This window comes from Leucoraja erinacea, unplaced genomic scaffold (genome assembly GCF_028641065.1).
Source record: "Leucoraja erinacea ecotype New England unplaced genomic scaffold, Leri_hhj_1 Leri_54S, whole genome shotgun sequence".
Taxonomy (NCBI): domain Eukaryota; kingdom Metazoa; phylum Chordata; class Chondrichthyes; order Rajiformes; family Rajidae; genus Leucoraja; species Leucoraja erinaceus.
In genome coordinates, this window is record NW_026576454.1 from 649,125 (window position 1) to 669,887 (window position 20,763).

The window sequence follows — 20,763 nt, forward strand, 5'->3', positions numbered from 1 at the left end:
AGATGGCACTGGCTACCACTGATTGGTAGAACATTGGTACCACTGATTGAAGGAGCGGAGCCTTCTCAAAATGTACAGCCGGTTTTGTCCCTTCTTGTGCATATATATATATGTGTATGTGTGTATATAGGAAGGAACTGCAGACGCTTTTGTGACACTTTATATTTATATGTGTGGACATCAGGCCGCCCGTAGCTGCAACTGCGGAGGGCTTGGGGAGGCCCTGACCACAAGGAACAGTGGAGGAAGAGACTGACTTTGGGGCCTTCCCACATAGTGGGAAACTTGATTCTGCTGTGTGGGGATGTTTTATGTTAAATTCTATAGTGTGTTGAATCCTGTTTATTTTTTATTGTATGGCTGTATGGGAATTCATTTCACTGTGCCATCTGGCACATGTGACAATTAAATCTATCTTGAATCTTGAATCTTGTGTATACATACACATTGAACTTTATTTTCTTCTTTATTATAATGTTTACAAAGTGCTATGATTACAAATTCTATTGCGGTGAGTAAGAATGTCATTGTTCCATCTGGGACCTATGACAACAAAACACTCCTGACTCCATGTTACTGTGTCTAAAAGTCTCTTAAATGCTCCCTGCTATCCCCCGCCCCGTGGCCACTCGGCCCGTCGCGCCCTCCCCTCCCATTGGGCGGTGACGCGGTGGGTGAGGGGTCGCAGCCAATGGGAAGCGGGGGCGGTTTGGCGCCACCGGGCGGGGAGCGGGGGGGGGGGGGGGGCAGATGGCGGTTGGTGTCTCTCCCCGGGTAGCGCCCCCCCCCCCGGCCAGCCCCACGAGACCGGCAGATTGTGTCTATTGTCCCGTCTGGCGGTGCGGCTGCACCCACTGGTGCTGGGGGAGAGTCGGGGGGAGAGAGAACCCCCCCCCCACAACCCGGCGCTGTGGCACAGTCCGCGCTCGCTCACGTGGGCGCCGCTTCGCGCCACTTTCAGTCTCCGCGCCGCGCGGGTGGAGAGAGAGGGAGCGCGAGCGTGAGTTTCAGTTTGAGTTTGAGTGAGGGAGCGCGAGGAGAGTGAGGGAGCGCCCGAGGAGAGAGTGAGGGAGCGCCCGACCGTGAGAAGGTGAGGGAGCGCCCGACCGGAGAAGGTCCAGGAGAGGGAGCGTCCAGTCCGGGCCGGGCCGGGGGTAGAAGGTCCCGGCGTCAGGAGCGGCCAACAGCATCAGCCATGGCGCCCAGAGATTACCAGAGCGAGAAGGGTGAGGACTGGGGTCGGGGGGGGTCGTGAGGGGGTCGTGAGGGAGGAGGGGGGGGTGACAAGACAAGACCATGGGGGGGACAGGGTGTGGGTGGGGAGATGCGGGGGGTAGCATTGGGGGGTAGAGGGTAAACGTGATGGGGGGGGGGGGGGGGGGAGGGGAATAAGGAGAATGGATCCAGGAGGGGAAGTAATGAGATGGTAATGTTTCGGGGGGCAGGAGGGATGGGGGAGGAGAGCAGTGGGAGAGATGGGGACGGGGGTGGGAGTTAAGGGGCAGGTAAGGTGGGTTTTGGGGTCAGGAGGGATGCGAAGGTAAAGGGATTGAGGGGGCAGGAGGGATGCCTAACTGCCTATCTCACCAGGGACTAACTCTACTGAACGTTTTTCCTTCTATTATTTATTATGTAAAAGAATATGTGTGTTATGATTGTGTTTATAATTTGTTTGGTTGTTCTGTTGTTTGTCTTTTGCACAAAAGTCCGCGAGCATTGCCACTTTCATTTCACTGCACATCTCGTATGTGCATGTGACAAATAAACTTGACTTGACTTGACTTGGATGGGAAGGTAAAGGGGATTGAGGGGGCAGGAGGGATGGGGAGAATGGTTGGGGGGGGGGGGCAGGAGGGATGGGATGGTAAAGGGGATTGAGGGGGCAGGAGGATGGTTGGAGGGGGGGCAGGGATGTTGGGGAGGCGGCTGTTTATGATGTTAGTTGGTTGCCAGTGTGTTGTAGGGGAGTGCAGTCTGGTTGTGGGGAGGTCGGCACTATTGTCGTGGGGAAATGGGTGTTGGTTTGGAAGAGGGTGCTGGGTTAGTAGTGGCGAGAGGGCTAGAGGATGTGTGCTGGGTGTGGGAGTGGGCAAACGTGCTGTTTTTTCAGATAGGGGGTGATATTTTTTTTTGGGGGGGGGTGAGGAACAGTTGGGTTGTGTGTGGGAGGAGATTAGATTTTTGTTCTCATCTGTATTTGGACCAGCAGTGTGAGAGAAAGTTGTGCTTGTGAGCGTTGTTGTGAGAAGGATATGATGCTTTTGTCTGAGAGACAATGCCATAGAGTGATGCAGCATGGAAACAGAACCATCGGTCCAAATTGCCAACATCGACCAATATGTCCCATCTATACTAGTCCTACCTGCCTGCATTTGGCCCATGTCTGTCTGTACCTGTCATATATGTTCCTGTCCATTTGCTTCTTAGTGATAATACCAGACTCAATTACCTCCTCCAGCAGCTTGTTCCATACACACTATATTTTTCACATCTCTATGAAATCCCCCTTAAACCTATGTCCTCTGGTCCTCTATTACCCTACTCTGGGCAAGAGACTCCGTTCATCTACCCGATCTATTCCTCTCATGTTTTTGTACACCTCTATAACATCACTCCTGCGCTCCAAGGAATAGAGTCCCAGCCTACTCAACCTCTCCCTTCAGCTCAGCCCTCTAGTCCTGGCAGTATTCTTGTAAATCTCTGCACCCTTTCTAAATTAACAACATCTTTCCAATAACATGGTGCCCAGAACTGAACACAATAGTCTGAATGTGGCCTCACCAATGTCTCTTTTAACTTCAATATGACCTCCCAACTTCTATACTCTTCCCCCAGCCTAGTCGCTGTACTAGTTTCATTGTCCTGGTGAGTTTTGTTGTCTGTATAAGTTGTTGTCACCTAGCCCACAACAAAACAATGGGCTGCTTCCTTGAACATCTTTCATTCATTTGTTCTACATCTCTATATCATTGTCTATATCTCTCGTTTCCCTTTCCCCTGACTTTCAATCTAAAGAAGGGTCTCAACCCGAAAAGTCACCTATTCCTTTTCTTCAGTGAAAAGCTTTTATGTTGCGTGCTATCTAGCCATCAGAAACATTATCTCTGCTTTTAAAATACCCAATGGCTTGGCCTTTACAGCCGTCTGTGGCAATTAATTCCACAGATTCACTACTGTGGCTAAAGAGATCCCACTTCATCTTTCTAAAGGTATGTCTTTTCATTCTAAGGCTGTTCACCCTGGTCCTCGACTCCCACTACTGGAAATAGCCTCTCCACATCCACTCTGTCGGCCTTTCAGGATCCACCGTGGGTCTTTGGCGCTATTAGGCAGCTGCTTTACCAGCTGTGCCACTGTGCTGCCCTTTGTTTTAAGGTGTTTTGTTAGAACTAGTTACCGATCATATTTCTCTGCCTGTTGAGCTGGGCCACATGATTCATTGCCAGCATCTTTTATTTGAAAGTAAATGTCTTTTTATGGATGGGACTGTGTTAGAGTTGCTCCCTTTCAGCGCCAGACACCTGGGTTCGATCCTGACTATGGGTGCTATCTGTATGGAATTTGTACGTTCTCCCTGTGACCTCGTGGGATTTCTACCGATTTCCTCCTACACTCCAGAGCTGTACGGATTTATAGATCGATTGGCTTCTGAAGAATGTCCCTAATGTGTAGGATAGTGCCTGTGTACGGGGTGATTGCTGGTCCGCCGAAGGGCCTGTTTCCACGCTGTATCTCTAGTCTTAAAGGATGGTTATTCTATGTTTGAGATGGGAGACAAATTAATTACATGTTTCTTACAGAGAAATGCATCAAGTTCCTGCAGGAGTTCTACACCGATAATGAATTTGGGAAGAAGCAATTCAAATATGTCGACCAATTGGTAAGAACCCTTGTGTTTCGCAGCATTTCTAACCTATCCTCAATGTGCTCCATGTTCGCAATTATTAGGGGGTTCAATGGAACTTTATTGTCACAGGGTGGCACAGCGATAGTTGCTGCCTCACAGCGCCAGAGACCTGGGTTCGATCCTGACTATGGGCGCTGTCTCTATGGAGTTTGTATGTTCTCCCAATAACCTGCGTGGGTTTTCTCCGGGATCTGTGGTTTCCTCCCACACTCCAAAGACGTACATGCTTGTAGGCTAATTGGTTTGGTATAATTGTAAATTGTCCCGAGTGTGTGTAGGAAGGTGAAAATGTGCGGGGATTGCTGGTCGGTGTGGACTTGGTGTGCCGAAGGGCCTGTATCTCTAAACTACATGTACCGTGAATAGACACAAAAACCTGGAGTAACTCAGCGGGATAGGCAGCATCTATGGGGAGAAGGAATGGGTGACGTTTCAGGTGGAGACCCTTCTTCAGACTCGACCCAAAACGTCACCCATTTATTCCTTCTCTCCAGAGATGCTGCTTGGCCTGTTGAGTTACTCCATCTTCGGTTTAAACCAGCATCTGCAGTTCCTTCCTATACACATGTACCATGGCGCTGTGGTCAAGTTGCTGACCTAAAGCGCCAGAGACTACGGTTTGACCCTGACGACGGTCGCTGTCTGCATGGGGTTTATATGTTATTCCTGTGACCACGTGGGTTTCTTCCGGTCTTCTTTCCACACTCCAAAGATGTACAGATTTGGCAGTTAATTTTGCTTTTGTAAATTGTCCGTAGTCTAGGAGAGTGCTAGTGTATGGGGTGATCGCTGGTCAGTACGGACCCGGTGGGCCGAAGGGCCTGTGTCAACACTATCTCGAAAGCAGTAAAATAAAGAGCGGTTTCAGGTCAGGATCATTCAGTCTGAAGAAAGATTCCGGTCCAAAACGTCACCTATCCATGTACTCCAGGGCTGCCTGACCCACTGAATTTGTGTCAGTATTACTGTCACTTCGTGTCAGTGTGTTTTGTCATGGGGATAGTTGTCTGTCTCAGTAACTGGGGTATTTGTATACTCAAATGAGTCAGCCTTAATTACTAGGTCTGGGCGTCTGGGATCTCAGTCTTCAGAAGCGTTTACTCCACCCGTATGAATTGGTGGCACAGAGGTGCAGCAGGTAGAGCCACTGCCTCACAGCACCAGAGATCCGGGTTTGATCCTGACTACAGGTGCTGTCTGCACGGAGTTTATCTGTTATCCCCGGTGATCGCATGGGTTTTCTCGGGATTCCCTGGTTTCCTCCCACGTTCCAAAGACGTACAAACGCACGTAATCGCATGCAAGTGGACGGCAGGCCCTTGAGAATCGGGAGAGGGAAACTAGAGATGTGGAAAGGTACAGAAGGAATGAATGAAAGAACTGATGCCGGACTTGCTGAGTTACTCCAACATTTTGTGTCTATGACTAGTGGATGTTTCCACGAGTGGGAGAGTCTAGGACCAGATGTCACAGCCTCGGAATTAAAGGACATACCTTTAGGAAGGAGCTGAGGAGGTATAGAGGGCGATGAATCTGGACTTAATTGCCATAGAAGGCGGTGGAAGCCAAGTCAATGGATATTTTAAAAGGCGGAGATAGTTGGATTCTTGATTAGTATGGGTGTCGGGTTAGGTGGAGAAAGCAGGAAAATGAGATTAGAAGCGAGAGAGATAGATCGGCCACAATTGAATGATGGAGATGGGTCGAATGGCCTAATTCTGCCCCTAGAACATGAAATTATGAAGTTCACCAAACGACGGTCTAGAGCGATAGATCAGCGGTGATTGAATGGCAGTGGCCTCGATGGGCCGAATGGCCTGTTTCTGTTCCTGTGACTTGCAAACTTGTAAGACGGGTTCCCAACCTTTTTCGTCCCGTTTACCCCCGGCAGCAGTGTTATTTCACTTATTTATGAACAACTAATGATGAATACCAGAACCAAACACAGTCAGTCAATGTGAAATAATATGTACAAATCCAGAATCAACAAATTTACTCCCTGTCTAGGTGAAATTTACCTCCTGTGGAGTAAATGTACCTCAGGAACCCTTGTTGTAAGACATCCCTTCACTCCTTCCCTCACCGCTCGACCTTTGGTTTGCAGGTGCAAGTTGCCCACCGCGAGCAGGTGGCTCTCTACATCGACCTGGACGATATCGCGGAGGAGGACCCCGAGCTGGTCGACTCCATCTGTGACAACACTTGCCGTTACGTCAACCTCTTCGCCGATGCCGTGCAGGACTTACTGCCCCAGCACAAGGAGAAGGAGGTGGGTTCTGGCTCCAGGGAGGGACGAGGTGCCGCTTCAAGTACTCTCCCCCTCTCCTTCCCCTGATCTGTCCCCCATTCCCTTCCATCTCTCCTTCCCACGATCTCTCCCACTCCCCTGATCTGTTCTCTCCCATCCCCTTCCATCCCATCCCCTGATCTGTCCCCTCTCCCATCCCTTCCATTCCATCCTCTTTCCACGATCTCTCCCATCCGCAACCCCCTCCTGATCTGTTCTCACATTCCATTCCTCCTCTCTTTCCCCATATATATCTCCCACTCCATCACTCCTCGACGTCTCCCCCCCCCCACCACATTTACCTCGCACTTCCATGATCCCTCCACATTCCCCCCCTAACCTTCTCCTTTCCTCCCTCCCATCCCACCCCCGACTCTCCCATCCCATCACACTTTCCCCTGATCCCTCCTCTCCTTCCCCTTTCTCTCCTCCTCCACCCCCCATCATCCACCCATTTCTCCCTCTCCCTCCCTTATTTCTCCCCCTCATTTCCCCTGATCTCCCACCCTCACCCCCCTCCAACCTGATCTCCCATCTGTCTCCCCTCCCCCTGATTACCCTCTCCCCCTCCCCCACTTATCTCCCCCTCCGTCACTCCTCTGCTTCCTCGTCTCTCCCTCCCCTGGATCTTTTCCCCTGCACATATCCCTTCTCTCTTTCCCTTGATTTTCCTCCACCTCCCCCCACGCTTCCTCTCCACAGCCCACCACCACATTTCACGCATTTCATCCACCACATTACCACTCACCTTTCTCCTCCTGAGTACTCCATCTCCACTTTCCCACATTTCCTCATCATCCTCCCCTTTCATCTCCACACTGTCCGTATCCACCAACATCCCTGCCTCTCCGGCTTTGCACCTGTTCTCTCTTTATCCAACACCCTTTAGTCTCCTTTTTACCTCCAGCTTTTGTCACTTACTCTCCCTGTCTGCCAATCAATCCCCTACCTCCCCTGTATCCACCTATCACTTGCCAAGCTATATACTGCCCCCAACTTTCTCCACCCTACTCATTGAAATAGAAAATAGGTGCAGGAGTAGGCCATTCGGCCCTTTGAGCCAGCACTGCCATTCAATATGATCATGGCTGATCATCCAAAATCAGTACCCCGTTCCTGCTTTCTCCCCATATCCCTTGATTCCGTTAGCCCGTAGAGCTAAATCTAACCCGCTCTTGAAAAGGTCCAGTGAATTGGTCTCCACTGCTTTCTGTGGCAGAGAATTCCACATTCACCACTCTCTGGGTGAAAACGTTTTTCCTCATCTCAGTCCTAAATGGCCTACCCCTTATTCTTAAACTGTGACCCCTGGTTCTGGACTACCCCTAACATGGGGAACATTTTCCCAGCATTTAGCCTGTCCAATCCCTTAAGAATTTTATATGGTTCTATGAGATCCAATCAGTCTTTTGAAGAGTCTCGACTCAAAATGTTCCACTCCCGAACAAAAATATCCATTCAGCTCCCCCTCCTTGGATCCCATGCGATCTAACCTTCCAGAGCAGCCGACCTGTAAAGACTCTATCCCCCTACTCCCAATTCCTCTGTCTACGCCACATCTGCACCCAGGATGAGGTGTTCCATACCAGGTCATCTGAGATGTCCTCATTCTTTGGGGAACGGGGTTCCCCATTTCCATTATAGATGAGGTTCTCACTGGGGTCTCCTCGATATCCCGCAGCTCCTCCTCTCCCCCACCCCCATTCGTAACAAGGACAACGCCCCCCTTGTCCCCGCCTTCCACCCCGTCAGCTGTTGCATACAGCACATAATCCTCCGATATTTTCGCCACCTCCTACAGGCTGCCACTACGAGCCACATCTTCCCATCTCCACGCCTTTCTGCTTTCTGCAGAGACGGTTCCCTCCGTAACTCCCTGGTCAACTCGTCCCTCCCCACGCAAACCACCCCCTCCCTGGGTACTTCACCAGCAACCACAGGAGATGCAATACCTGTCCCTTTACCTCCCCCCTCGACTCCGTCCAAGGATCTCGACAGTCTTTTTAGGTGAGGCAGAGGTTCACCTGCACCTCATCTACTTTAAAAGCGTTCCAGGTGTCGACTCCTGTATATCGGAGAGAGCAAGCGCAGGATCAGCAATCATTTCGCTGAATACCTCCGCTCAGTCCGCCTCAACCAACCTGTTCTCCTTAACTCCCCCTCCCATTCCCAATCCAACCTTCACTTGGGCAGCTTATACCCCAGCGGTATGAACATTGACGTCTCTAACTTCAAGTAGCCCTTGCTTTCCCTCTCTCTCCAGCTCCTCCTCCTTCCCAGTTCTCCCACCAGTCTTAGTGTCTCCTACTACATTTTATCTCTGTACCGCCCACTCCTCTGGCATGAGTTTGAAGAAGGGTCTCAACCCGAAACATCACCCTTTCCTTCTCCGCAGAGATGCTGCCTGTCCCACTGAGTTACTCCAGCATTTTGTGTCTGCCTGCGATTTAAACCAGCATCCGCAGTTCTCTCCTCCACATTGCTCACTGCTGTCTGGTCAGGTTCATAAGTTATTGGGGTAGAATGTGGCCATTCGGCACATCGAGTCTATCCCACATCCCCATGGCTGATCTCTGCCTCCTAAACCAATATTCCTGCCTTCATCCCATAACCCTTGACACATGTTATAATCAACAATTTATCTATCTCTGCTTTAACAATATCTACTGACTTGGCCTCCATAGTCCTCTGTGGCAATGATTTTGACAGATTAACTACCATCAGACTAAAGAAGTTCCTCCTCACCTCCTTTCTTAAAGAGCACCCTCTAATTCTGAGGCTGAGCCCTCTGGACCTAGACTCTCCCACCAGTGGAAACATCCTCTCCACATCCACTCTATCGATGCCTTTCATTATTCAATAAGTTTCAATGAGGTCTCCCCTCAACCTACTAAACTCCAGCGAGTATCGGCCCAGTGCAGTCAAACGCTCATCATTTGCTAACCCACTCATTCCTGGAATCATTCTTGTAAAACCTCCTCTCGTCCCTCTCCAGAGCCAGCACATCCTCGGATATGGGGCCCATATTTGCTCACAGTACTCCAAATGCGACCTAACCAGCGCCTGGTTGGCGAGGGTGGGTTCACTTTATTCCCACGCTGACGGCTCTGTCCGCTTCTGCTTTCCCGCGCAGGTGGTGAGTAAGGACGCCCTGGATGTCTACATCGAGCATCGGCTGATGATGGAGCAGAGGACCCGCGACCCCAATGAAGTCCACGACGCGCGCAACCAGTACCCAGCGGAGCTGCTGCGGCGATTGTGAGCGCACCAATGCAGCACCGTGCAGAGCCTGCAATGTCCGCGCAGAACACGATGCCACCTTCAACTGCCCTCTGCCTGCACGTGTTCCGTGTCCCTCCTTCCCCCACATGTCAAAGTGCCTACCTGAAAGCATCAAACAACACTACCATATCAGTATACAGTAGGTGCAGGAGTAGGCCATTTGGCCCTTCGAGCCAGCACCGCCATTCAATGTGATCATAGCTAATCATCCACAATCTGTACCTCCCTTCTCCCCAAAGACTCCGCTATCTTTAAGTGCTCTGCTTAACTCTCTCTTGAAAGCATCCAGATAATTGGCCTCCACTGCCTTCTGAGGCAGAGAATTCCACAGATTCACAACTCTGGGCGAAATTTTTTTTCCTCATCTCCGTTCTAAATGGCTTACCCCTAATTCTTAAACTGTGGCCCCTGGTTCTGCACTCCCCCAACATTGGGAACATGTTTCCTGCCTCTTAGCGTGTCCAATCCCTTAATAATATTTTAATATTTCAATAATATCTCCTCTCATCCTTCTAAATTCCAGAGTAAACAAGCCCAGCTGCTCCATTCTTCCAATGTATGACAGTCCCGCCATTCCGGGAATTAACCTGCTGAATCCACGCTGCCGTGTCCCAGCGGTAGAGTTGCTGCCTCACAGCAACTCTACCGGGTTTGATCCTGACTACGGGTGCTTATCTGCACAGTTTGTACATTCTCCCCATGACCGTGTGGGTTTTCGCTGTGATCTTTGGTTTCCTCCCACGCTCAAGATGCACGGGTTGACTTGATATCATTGGACTTTGTCCCTAGTGTGTGTCGAATAGTGCTAGTCTGCAGGGATCGCTGGTCGGTGGAGGCCGAAGGGCTTGTATCTCTAAACTCAACTAAAGACGCAAAAAAACATTTTGTCACCAACACTGTCTCCCAGTCACACTCAGACCTCTCTCAAGGCTCTCACTTTTTCCCTCCAAGGTCTCCAGCCTTTCAGTTTAGTTGGAGAGACAGCACGGAAACAGGCCCTTTGGGCCGACAAGTCCCCGCCGACCCGCGAGCCCTGCACACAAACGCTATTCCACTCACAGTTGGGACAGTTTTTACCAAAGCCAATTAACCTACCAGCCTGTACGTCTTTGGAGTATGAAAGTAAACCGGAGCACCCGGAGAAAACCCACGGGGGAAACGTACAGACGTCACCCATAGTCAGGATCAGACCCGGGTCACTGGCCCAGTAAGACTCTACTGCCGTGCCACCATGCTGGGAGGTTCTGACTGTCTAGAATCTACACTATCTCTCAAAATCTCCCGTCCACCGTGGATGTTCCTAAGAGTTTAATATAGTTTAAAGATACAGCGTGGAAACAGTCTCTTTCACACACTGAGCACGCGCAGAGCAGTGATCCCCGTACACTAGCACTATCTTACACACACTCAGCACAATTTGCAATTTAACCAAAGCCAATTAACCTTCAAATCCACACATCTATGGGGCGTGGGAGCAAACTGGAGCACCCGGAAAAAACCCACGCAGGTCATGGGGCGAAAGTACAAACTCGTACAGATAACATCCGTGGTCAGGACTGAACCCGCGTCTCTGGCGCTGTGAGGCGGCAACTCGACTGCTGTGCCGCCTTTAAGAAATGGTGTTGGAGGAGGTGGGATTGGACGTTGCACGGTCTGTTGTGGGAGCTGGGACAGTGAACTGATCTGTAACTGGACTCCTCTGCTCCTTCACAGCGAGGTTTACTTCAAGCATTCCAGCACGATGAAGCCCAAGGTGGTGAGGGACGTGAAGGCGGACAGCATTGGCAAGCTGGTGACTGTGCGGGGCATTGTCACCCGGGTGACCGAGGTCAAGCCCATGATGGTGGTGGCCACCTACACGTGCGACCAGTGCGGAGCCGAGACCTACCAGCCGGTGAGTCCACCCCACCCCCCACCACCGTCCGTTCATCCGTCGGAGCCAATGCACATGGCATGCAGCGATAACAGGCCGCAGGGTAGCGCAGCGGGTAGAGCCGCTGCCTCACTGCGCCACAGATCCTGATCTCAGGCACTGTGTGCATACGTTCTCCCTGTGACCGTTCGCAGTGCCAGAGACCCGGGTTCCATCCTGACCTCGAATGTGTGTGTGTGTGTGGTGTTTGCTCGAACCCCTTGTCACCACACAACCAGATTCACATTCACAGCACCAGAGACACAGGTTCGATCCTGACCTGTGTGTGTGCTTTGCTCATTCCACTTGTAGCCACACAACCAGATTCACATTCACAGTACCAGAGACCCGGGTTCAATCCTGACCTCTGGCTGCCTGTGTCTGTGTGTGTGTGTGTTATTGTGTGTGGGTGTGGAGTTTGTACGTTCTCCCTGTGACCATTCACATGCAGCTGCACCACTGTGTCGTCCTCCACTGTCCACTACCCATTTGTTTATACAGAATAAGCCAAATAATTGTTTTCACGTGTAGAGCTGCTGCCTCACAGCGACAGACACGTGCTCAGTGGTCACTCACAGTCAACGTATAAGGCAAGGTGTGATAACGGACCGTGTGTGCACTGGAGTTTGGACGGCCAAACAATGATTTGTTTGTTGGCAAGCCTTTTGGGACCACACACCGCTCTTCCATTGCCTTTAAAATAGTTATGGATTAAGTAAGGTTAATTGGCCTCTGCCAAAAAAAAAATGTCCTCTGTGTGTAGCGAGTGGATTAGAAAGTGGGCCAACTTACAACTAGTATGAACGGCTGATGGGTGGTCAGCGTGGACTCGATGGTCCGAACAGCCTGTATTTCTAAAACAAAACAAAAAACAAGCAGGAATCCTAGTTATCTGATTAAATTGAAATATATCTTAATGGGTGTGGGACCAGCATTCTGGCAGGCAGGTTTGCCACTGCTACACGGGTGGCTTTAAACTGAATAAGGGGGGTGGGGTGTTGAATGGGACAGTGGAGGATGGAGTTAAAGGGAAAGGGTTTCTAAAATGTGTGAGCGTAGAGACCGAAGGGTGTAAAATGAGGGTAGAAGAAATAGGTAGCAAGCTGAAAAGTAAAAGTGGCAGGCAGACAAAACCAGGGCAAAAATCAAAAAGGGCCACTTTTCAACATAATTGTGTAAGGGGTAAGAGTGTTGTAAAAACAAGCCTGAAGGCTTTGTGTCTCAATGCAAGGAGCATTCGTAATAAGGTGGATGAGTTGAATGTGCAGATAGCTATCAATGACTATGATATAGTTGGGATCACGGAGACATGGCTCCAGGGTGACCAAGGCTGGGAGCTGAACATCCAGGGATATTCAATATTCAGGAGGGATAGACAGAAAGGAAAAGGAGGTGGGGTAGCGTTACTGATTAGAGAGGGGATTAATGCAATGGAAAGGAAGGACATTAGTTTGGAGGATGTGGAATCGGTATGGGTAGAGCTGCACAACACTAAGGGGCAGAAAACGCTGGTGGGTGTTGTGTACAGGCCACCTAACAGTAGTAGTGAAGTTGGAGATGGTATCAAACAGGAAATTAGAAATGCGTGCGACAAAGGCAAAACGGTTATAATGGGTGACTTCAATCTACATATAGATTGGGTGAATGAAATTGGCAGGGGTGCTGAGGAAGAGGATTTCTTGGAATGTATGCGGGATAGTTATCTAAATCAACATGTAGAGGAACCAACGAGAGAGCAGGCTATTATAGACTGGGTATTGAGTAATGAGGAAGGGTTAGTTAGCAGTCTTGTTGTACGTGCCCCCTTGGGCAAGAGTGACCATAATATGGTTGAGTTCTTCATTAGGATGGAGAGTGACATTGTTAATTCAGAAACAATGGTTCTGAACTTAAAGAAAGGTAACTTTGAGGGTATGAGACGTGAATTGGCCAAGATTGACTGGCAATTAATTCTAAAAGGGTTGACGGTGGATATGCAATGGAAGACATTTAAAGACTGCATGGATGAACTACAAAAATTGTTCATCCCAGTTTGGCAAAAGAATAAATCAGGGAAGGTAGTACATCCATGGATAGCAAGGGAAATCAGGGATAGTATCAAAGCGAAGGATGATGCGTACAAATTAGCCAGAAAAAGCAGGCATACCGGAGGACTGGGAGAAATTCAAGACCAGCAGAGGAGGACAAAGGGCTTAATTAGGAAAGGAAAAATAGATTATGAAAGAAAACTGGCAGGGAACATAAAAACTGACTGCAAAAGTTTTTATAGATATGTGAAAAGAAAGAGATTAGTTAAAACAAATGTAGGTCCCTTGCAGTCAGAAACAGGGGAGTTGATCATGGGGAACAAGGATATGGCGGACCAATTGAATAACTACTTTGGTTCCGTCTTCACTAAGGAAGACATAAATAATTTGCCGGAAATAGCAGGGGACCGCGGGTCAAAGGAGTTGGAGGAATTGAGTGAAATCCAGGTTAGCCGGGAAGTGGTGTTGGGTAAATTGAATGGATTAAAGGCCGATAAATCCCCAGGGCCAGATAGGCTGCATCCCAGAGTACTTAAGGAAGTAGCTCCAGAAATAGTGGATGCATTAGTAATAATCTTTCAAAACTCTTTAGATTCTGGAGTAGTTCCTGAAGATTGGCGGGTAGCAAACGTAACCCCACTTTCTAAGAAGGGAGGGGGAGAGAGAAAATGGGGAATTACAGACCAGTTAGTCTAACATCGGTAGTGGGGAAACTGCTAGAGTCATTTATTAAAGATGGGATAGCAGCACATTTGGAAAGTGGTGAAATCATTGGACAAAGTCAGCATGGATTTATGAAAGGTAAATCATGTCTGACGAATCTTATAGAATTTTTCGAGGATGTAACTAGTAGCGTGGATAGGGGAGAACCAGTGGATGTGGTGTATCTGGACTTCCAGAAGGCTTTCGACAAGGTCCCACATAAGAAATTAGTATACAAACTTAAAGCACAAGGCATTGGGGGTTCAGTATTGATGTGGATAGAGAACTGGCTGGCAAACAGGAAGCAAAGAGTAGGAGTAAACGGGTCCTTTTCACAATGGCAGGCAGTGACTAGTGGGGTACCCCAAGGCTCAGTACTGGGACCCCAGCTATTTACAATATATATTAATGATCTGGATGAGGGAATTGAAGGCAATATCTCCAAGTTTGCGGATGACACTAAGCTGGGGGGCAGTGTTAGCTATCAGGAGGATGCTAGGAGACTGCAGGGTGACTTGGATAGGCTGGGTGAGTGGGCAAATGTTTGGCAGATGCAGTATAATGTGGATAAATGTGAGGTTATCCATTTTGGTGGCAAAAACAGGAAAGCAGACTATTATCTAAATGGTGGCCGATTGGGAAAGGGGGAGATGCAGCGAGACCTGGGTGTCATGGTACACCAGTCATTGAAGGTAGGCATGCAGGTGCAGCAGGCAGTAAAGAAAGCGAATGGTATGTTAGCTTTCATTGCAAAAGGATTTGAGTATAGGAGCAAAGAGGTTCTACTGCAGTTGTACAGGGTCTTGGTGAGACCACACCTGGAGTATTGCGTACAGTTTTGGTCTCCAAATCTGAGGAAGGACATTATTGCCATAGAGGGAGTGCAGAGACGGTTCACCAGACTGATTCCTGGGATGTCAGGACTGTCTTATGAAGAAAGACTGGATAGACTTGGTTTATACTCTCTAGAATTTTAAAAGATTGAGAGTCTTATAGAAACTTACAAAATTCTTAAGGGGTTGGACAGGCTAGATGCAGGAAGATTGTTCCCGATGTTAGGGAAGTCCAGGACAAGGGGTCACAGCTTAAGGATAAAGGGGAAATCCTTTAAAACCGAGATGAGAAGAACTTTTTCACGCAGAGAATGGTGAATCTCTGGAACTCTCTGCCACAGAGGGTAGTTGAGGCCAGTTCATTGGCTATATTTAAGAGGGAGTTAGATGTGGCCCTTGTGGCTAAGGGGATCAGGGGGTATGGAGAGAAGGCAGGTACGGGATACTGAGTTGGATGATCAGCCATGATCATATTGAATGGCGGTGCAGGCTCGAAGGGCCGAATGGCCTACTCCTGCACCTAATTTCTATGTTTCTATATTTAGCATAGAAACGGGCCTTTCGACACACCAAAAATGGACACAAAATGCTGCAGTAACTCAGCGGGTCAGGCAGTGTCTCTGAAGACAAGGAATAGGTGATGTTTTGGGTCAACCCGTTTGACCCAAAAAGTCACCCATTCCATCTCTCCAGAGATGCTGCCTGGCCCGCTGAGTTACTCCTGCACTTTGTGTCTGTCTTCGATCTAAACCAACATCCAATCCACAACGACCGTTGTTCACACTAATTATATGTTATCCCACTTTCCCATCCGCTCCCTACCGAGGGCTAATTAATCTACGTCTGGCATGTGGGAGAAAGTAGAGCATCGAGACCACGCAGTCACAGGGAGAACGTGCAAACCAGACACAGACAGACAGCTTCTGAGGTCAGGGTTCAACTGGGTCTTTGACACTGAGGCAGTGGCTCTACCACATAAAATAAAATACCATATTTGTAATGAACAAATGATTGCATGAGTAGTAGACTGTGTAGAGCGGCACGGTGGTGCAGTGGTAAATGCCTACTATGTTCTGTGTGCTGAAGCAAAGCAAGGATTTCATTGTCCTATGACAATAAACTCACTTGAACTTGGTAGAGTTGCTGCCTCACAGCGCCAGAGACCTGGGTTCCATCCTGTCTTTGGGTGCTGTCTGTACGGAGTTTGTACGTTCTCCCCGTGACCTGCCTGGGGTTTCCCCGGGTGCTCCGGTTTTCTCCCACAAAACAAAGTACAGGTTTGTACACTAATTGGTTAAATTGTAAATTGTCCCTGGTGTGTAGGTTAGTGCTTGTGTATGGAGATCACAGGTCAGCACGGACTTGATGGGCCAATGGACCTGTTCCAACGCTGTAACGTGGAAGGCTAAAGTAATGGACAGAGAAATGGGAGGTGGAGTTTAATCCAGGCAAAACGTGAGGTGTTGCACTTTGGGATATTAAAGGGAGTGATAGAGTCATACAACACGGAAACACACCAACCAACATGTCCCATCTGCACTAGACCCACCTGCCTGCGTTTGGCCCATATGTCTCTAAACCTATCCTATCCATGTAGCTGTCAAAAAAATGTGTTGGTACCTGCCTCAACTACCTCCTCCGGCAGCCTGTTTCTATCCTGTATCACTAAACTAAACCGAAATAAACTAAAATAAACATGATCTACTGGAGAGTAATGGAGAGACAGTGCAAGGAAGGAACTGCAGATGCTGGTTTAAATCGAAGGTAGGCACAAAATGCTGGAGTTGCTCAGCGGGACAGGCAGCATCGCTGGAGAGAAGGAATGGGTGACGACCCAGAAACCTCACCTGTTCCTTCTCTCCAGAGATGTTGCCTGTCCTGCTGAGTTACTCCAGCATTTTGTGTCCACCTTCAAGAGACCGGGATAGACAGTTTAGACTGGGATGGGGGTAGGTGCCTGTTTAGTTTTCTGGTTTAGTTTAAAGATCCAGTGCGGAAACAGGCCCTTCGGCCCACCGAATCTGCACCGATCAATGATCCCCACACACTTTCACTGTCCCACGTACACTAGGGACAATTTATACTTATACCAAGCCAATTAGCTTACAAGCCTGCACGTCTTTATAGTATGGGAGGAAACTGAAAATCCCAGAGAAAACTCATGCAGGTCACGGGGAGAATGTACGAACTCTGTACAGACAGCACCTGTAGTCGGGATTGACCCCGGGTCTCCAGCGCTGTGAGGCAGCAACTCTACCGCTGTCGTGTAGATGGGAAAGTTGCATCAAATCCCTGTTTCCCGCGGACTTTGTCTAACTGGCTTATGCATCCGATGGAACTGCAGATGCTGGTTTAAACGGAAGACAGTCACAAAATGCTGGAGTAGCTCAGCAGGACAGGCAGCATCTCTGGAGAGGGGGAATGGGTGACATTTCGGGTCGAGACTCTTCTTCAGTCTGGCTCATTCAGTCTGTCTGTAGTGCACTCACTGGCTACGATAAAAAATATCACAGCTGTTTTCTTTTAACTCCCGTCGCAGATTCAATCTCCCACCTTCATGCCGCTGATCATGTGTCCCAGCCGCGAATGTCAAACCAACAAATCGGGCGGAAGGCTTTACCTGCAGTCCCGAGGCTCCAAGTTCATCAAGTTCCAGGAGATTAAGATCCAGGAACACGTGAGTGGCTTTAATTTAAAGTATTACTTAGTTCAAGTCAAGTCAAGTTTATTCGTCACATACACATACGAGATGTGCAGTGAAATTAAAAGTGGCAATGCTCGCGGACTTTGTGCAAAAAGACAAACAAACAAACAAACTACAAACAGAATGGAACAGAATCACATATTCTTTTACATATTAAATATTGTGGGCGGAAGGAAAAAGGGAAAAAACAGCAATTTAAAAAACAAAAAAAAGCAGTAGTGGTACAGTAAAAGTTAGTCCCTGGTGAGATAGGAGTTTACAGTCCTAATGGCCTCTGGGAAGAAACTCCTTCTCAACCTCTCCGTTCTCACAGCATGGCAATGGAGGCGTTTGCCTGACTGTAGCAGCTGGAATAGTCCGTTGCAGGGGTGGAAGGGGTCTCCCATGATTTTATTGGCTCTGGAGTTGCACCTCCTGATGTATAGTTCCTGCAGGGGGGCGAGTGAACTTCCCATAGTACGTTCGGCCGAACGCACTACTCTCTGCAGAGCCTTCTTGTCCTGGGCAGAGCAATTCCCAAACCAGATTGTAATATTTCCGGACAAGATACTTTCCACAGCCGCTGAGTAGAAGCACTGGAGGATCCCCGGAGACACTCTGAATTTCCTCAATTGCCTGAAGTGGTAAAGGCGCTGCCTTGCCTTACTAACGAGTGCTGCGGCGTGTGATGTGCATGTCATATCCTCAGAGATGTGGACTCCCAGATATTTAAAAGAGCTCAACCTATCCACAGTATCCCCATTTATCCTCAATGGTGTGTATGTCCTCGGATGATGTGCCCTCTAAGTTCTAAGAGTAGATTAGGCCGTTCGGCCCATCCAGTCTACTCCGCCATTCAATCACGGCTGATCTATCTTCTTCTTAATCCCATTCCCCTGCCTTCTCCCCATAATCCCTGGCTCTCATACTATTCAAGAATCTGTCAATTTCCACCTTAAAAACACCTATTGATTCGGCCACCACCGACATCTGTGGCAATGACTTCCACCGATTCACCACCCTCCGACTAAAGAAATTCCTTCTCCTTCCTTAAAGTGCGTCCTTTCATTCTGAGGCTTCTAGTGCCCTCTGGTCCTAGACTCTCCCATTTATGGAAACATCCTCTCAACATCCACTCTATCCGGGCCTTTCACTATTCGGTAAGTCTCAACGAGGTTCCCCACATCCTATTCCCCATCCCTCTCATTACTACCATTGGGGTAGTCGATGAGGGGAGGTGGTATTCGGTAAGTTCTAAAGCGATAGGAGCAGAATTAGGCCATCAGCCGTTGACTTGTGCTAATCAAGAATCTGTCCATCTCTGCTTTTAAAACACCAAATTACTTAGCCTCCTCTGGCGTCTGTGGCAGTGAAAACCACCGGTTCACTTTCCTCTGACTAAAGAAATTCCTCCTTATCTCTGCCATAAAAAGATCCATTGCCTTGGCCTCCACCACCATCTGTGACGGTGATTCGCAGATCCATGAATTCACCCTCCTCCGACTAAAGAAATTCCTCCGCATCTCTTCTTCAAGTGCGTCCTTTCATTCTGCAGCTGTGCCCTCTGGTCCTAGACTCTCCCACTAGTAGAAACATCCTCATACTCACCACATCCACTCTATCCAGGCCTTTCACCATTTGGTATGTTTCAATGAGTTTCCCCTCATCCTTCACTTCCCTGTTCCCCCCCTCCCCCCCCCCCCCCCCTCATTGCTTCCTCTCCACATCCACTATATCCATGCCTTTCACTATCAATAGACAATAGGTGCAGGAGCAGGCCATTCGGCCCTTCGAGCCAGCACTGCCTTTCATTGTGATCATGGCTGATCATCCACAATCGGTACCCTGTACCTGCCTTCTCTCCATACCCCTTAACTCTGCTATCCCTAAGAGCTCCATCTAACTCTCTTGAAAGCATCCAGACAACCAGCCTACACCGTCCTCTATGAGGCAGAGAATTCCACAGACTCACAACTTTGTGTTAAAACGTTTTTCCTCAACTCCGTTCTAAATGGCTTACCACTTATTCTTAAACTGTGGCCCCTGGTTCTGGACTCCCCCAACATTGGGACCATGTTTCCTGCCTCTGTGTCCAAACCCTTAATAATCTTATACGTTTCAATGAGATATCCTCTCACCCTTCTAAATTCCAGAGTATATAAGCCCAGCTGCCATATGACATTCCCGCCATCCTGGGAATTAACCTTGTGAACCTACGCTGCACTCCCTCAATAGCACGAATATCCTATAAATTTCAACCTCAAACTTCTAAACTCCAGCGATTAGAGGCCCGGTGCCTTCAAGCGCTCATCGTATGCGAACCCACTTGTTCGTGGAATCCTTCTTGTAAACCTTGGTGAGCATAACGAGCTGTGTGTGTGTGTGTGTCTGTCTGTCTCCAGAGCGACCAGGTGCCAGTGGGGAACATCCCCCGCAGTCTGACCGTGTACTCCAGAGGGGAAAACACCAGGCTGGCTCAGCCCGGCGACCACGTCAGCATCACCGGCATCTTCCTGCCTTTGTTGAAAGCGGGCTTCCGGCAAGTAGTGCAGGTAAGGCCGCCGGCTTCGGTTGCACCGTCCAGCTCTAACTATACGATAAAACCTTATATATCCCAGGAGGGACATTGGTCTGCCAACAGTCAAAAAAACACAACAAGATACATGAAACATGACATTAAAGTGACGAGTGGAAAGTCCAGGATTGGGGGTGTGCAAAGATTGACGGGGAGAGGGGAGTCGGTCTACCCCACGACAGAAGGGGGAGGAGTTGTACATTTTGGTGGCCATAGGGAAGAAGGGTCTCTGTGCTGCATCTTGGTGGAACCAGTCTGTTCTGAAGGTGCTCCTCGGGTTGACCAGTGTGTCATGGAGGGGGTGAGCTGTATTGTCCAGGATACTCCGCAGTTTGAGGAGCATCCTCCCCTCCAAGACCAATCTCCCATGAATCCAACTCCACCCCCAGGACGGAGCCGGCCTTCCTGATCCTCTTGGTGTCCGCAGCCTTCGCCCTGCTGCCCCAGCACACGGCAGCGAAGAAGATGGCACTGGCTACCACCGATTGGTGGAACATCTGCAGTACCTTTCCCCCCCCCCTATCCATCTGATCTAAGAGCATGGAGATGCCGCCC

The 20,763-nt window shown here is 49.1% G+C and overlaps 1 protein-coding gene across 1 annotated transcript in view; it reads left to right on the forward strand.

Annotated features, from left to right (window-relative positions):
* The first annotated feature begins 876 nt into the window (after nucleotides 1-876).
* mcm7 (minichromosome maintenance complex component 7) overlaps nucleotides 877-20,763 on the forward strand; it is a 46,703-nt gene continuing 26,816 nt past the window's right edge. The window contains exons 1-8 of the mRNA XM_055630852.1: nucleotides 877-1,041; nucleotides 1,091-1,226; nucleotides 3,801-3,880; nucleotides 6,012-6,176; nucleotides 9,328-9,452; nucleotides 11,190-11,370; nucleotides 17,490-17,627; nucleotides 20,036-20,185. Of these exons, the coding sequence (XP_055486827.1) occupies nucleotides 1,196-1,226; nucleotides 3,801-3,880; nucleotides 6,012-6,176; nucleotides 9,328-9,452; nucleotides 11,190-11,370; nucleotides 17,490-17,627; nucleotides 20,036-20,185 (870 nt within the window). The 5' untranslated portion in view covers nucleotides 877-1,041; nucleotides 1,091-1,195. The remainder of the gene's footprint in view (nucleotides 1,042-1,090; nucleotides 1,227-3,800; nucleotides 3,881-6,011; nucleotides 6,177-9,327; nucleotides 9,453-11,189; nucleotides 11,371-17,489; nucleotides 17,628-20,035; nucleotides 20,186-20,763) is intronic.